Raw genomic sequence first — 2500 nt, forward strand, 5'->3', positions numbered from 1 at the left:
CCTGTGGACTAAACTGAAAAAAAGCGAGAAGAACGACAGACTTAAGTGAGTTCAAGCGCTTCTGTCAGAAGGAACTGGGAAAAATTCCTGAAACGTATCCTGAAAAGTTTGTGGAAGGACACCAGAAAGGGCAACCTCCAAAAATACCAACAACATTTCTTTAAAATGTTATAATTAAAACAGTCTGAGAGCTTCTCTGGAAAATTACCTGTGTGTGTGTGTGTGTGTGTGTGTGTGTGTGTGTGTGTGTGTGTGTGTTAGGAGTGGCTGGATGCCCGCTGCAGAGGAGTTCGTAACGCCAGCGCCTACATCCTGGTCTACGACATCTGCTGCATCGAGAGCTTTGAATATGTCAAGATGATACGACAGCAGATCGTAGATAACAGGTGACACACACACACACACACACTCACAAACACATACACACACAGACATTCACACACACACACACACACACACACACACAACACACACTTTCACACACACACAACACACACACAAAACACACACTTTCACACACACAAAAACTGTTTGTGTGTCTGTGTGTATGTGTTTGTGTCTGTGTGTGTGAGTGAGTGTGTATATGTGTGAGTGAGTGTGTGTCTGTGTGTGTGAGTGAGTGTGTGTATGTGTGAGTAAGTGTGTGTGTCTGTGTGTGTATGTGAGTGTGTGTGTAAGTAAGATGAATGTGAAAGCTGACTGCTGCCCAGACCTCCTCACCTTCTCACATGCATCAGTACCTGACTTACTAACGCCCTTGTGGCTGAATGAACACAAACCTTCACAGAATCTAGTGAAACATCTTCCCAGATCAGTGAAGATTATTATAAATGTGATTAGAGACTAAATGTGGAATGAGATGTTCTCTCTATCCCCCCCCCCCCCCCCCCTCTCACAGAGAAGGCAGCAGTAGCAGCAGCAGTGATGGTGGTGATGTTCCCATCCTGGTGGTTGGCAGTAAGAGGGATCTGCAGAGGCATCGTTTCGCTCAGCGCCGCAGCGTCTCCGTGTTGGTGAAGAAGACGTGGAAGTGCGGCTATGTGGAGTGTTCGGCCAAGTTTAACTGGCACGTTCTGCTGCTCTTCAAAGAGCTGCTGGGCATCGCAGTGGCTCGAGGACTCCGTCACAACCATGCCTCAATACGCCTGCAGGGGGCGCTGCACAGCAACCGCTGCTTGGTCATGTGACCCCTCACCCCATCTGGGTTTCTCATGTACACCACATAGAGGAACTCAATCAGTTCACACTGTCAGGTTCTCATATAATGTTTAATCCTGATAGAGAGAAAGAGATGATTAGAGATAGAGAGAGGAAGAGAAAGGAAGAGTGGAAGAGAGAGAAGATAGTCTTCGTTTGCTCCGTTATTTACAGGGATCTTAAATCACACACACACACACACACACACACACACACACACACACACACACACACACACACAGACTTCTATTGCATGACCATCTTTGATTTATGTTGCTTTGATAACATTAATCTAAAATGGCCACCAAAATGAAGCGTAGCATCACTAATAAACAATATCGTCTACATCTTTTCCCTCGTAAAAATAGCAGGGTCTATGAATATGCATGAATATGCAAATACTGTATGGACGGCACCCTTATCGCCAACGTTAGCCAGTAGCATTTTATCCGCAAGGCTAGCTATTCTTTTACAATCCCCACATTATTGTATTCTTGTGCTAATTTGCATATCAGATCTGATTAGTCCAAAGTTGAAGTGAAATTTGCCCCACCTCCCAATCAGTATTATACAAAATAATTACAGCCAGTAGTCGCTCTGAATTAGTGACATCACAATCGGAGCGTAATCCTAGCCCCGCCCAAGACTCACGTTTATACATCAATATTAAGAAACTCTGTCAACTTGTGTTTAAAAATTGTTCATGTTTTATGGATTTTAGTGACATCACAAACTCCATCATAGCCCCACCCCCAAATAAGCTTTGCACACACATATTGAGAAAGTTTAATGGGAATAAGTGTAAAAAAAAAAAAAAGTCAACTTTATGACAAAAGTTTCTGTCATCCATCCAGTAGCTTGTAGCTTAAAGCTGTGTTAGTGATATCACAAACTCGCCCCTGATTCAGTTTTTTACAGAAATACACAAAAATCTTTATAATATACATTTGGGACATTTGAATCAATAAATATTAGGGTTTTTTAAGTTTTGTGTCTAAATAATAATATTTAAAAACCTTTATGTTCAAATGTTAGCAATACAACCAGACTGCATCTGAATTACAGCCAGATTACAGACAATATACAGACTGTTTGCAGCCAGATTACAGATTACAGCCAAATTACAGATTATAACCAAATTACAGATTACAGACTGTTTGCAGCTCAATAACATCTGTATTGCAACCAGATTACGGATGGATTACAGCCAGATTACAGCCATATTGCAGCTGAATTGCACAAATGTAATGTTTTATACTCATAAGAAAGGGTCGACATAAACATCTCTACTGTACTCATAGGT

At 41.8% G+C, this 2500-nt stretch overlaps 1 protein-coding gene across 1 annotated transcript in view; it reads left to right on the plus strand.

The window, feature by feature from the left end:
- rasl10a (RAS-like, family 10, member A) overlaps window positions 1-2500 on the plus strand; it is a 15583-nt gene that overhangs the window by 9989 nt on the left and 3094 nt on the right. Inside the window, exons 2-3 of the mRNA XM_083527479.1 lie at window positions 262-386; window positions 899-2500. The exon at window positions 899-2500 is cut by the window's right edge and continues 3094 nt beyond it. Coding sequence (XP_083383605.1) covers window positions 262-386; window positions 899-1187 — 414 coding nt within the window. The 3' untranslated portion in view covers window positions 1188-2500. The remainder of the gene's footprint in view (window positions 1-261; window positions 387-898) is intronic.

The sequence above is a fragment of the Silurus aristotelis genome (genome assembly GCF_946808225.1).
Source record: "Silurus aristotelis genome assembly, chromosome: 23".
Lineage (NCBI taxonomy): Eukaryota > Metazoa > Chordata > Actinopteri > Siluriformes > Siluridae > Silurus > Silurus aristotelis.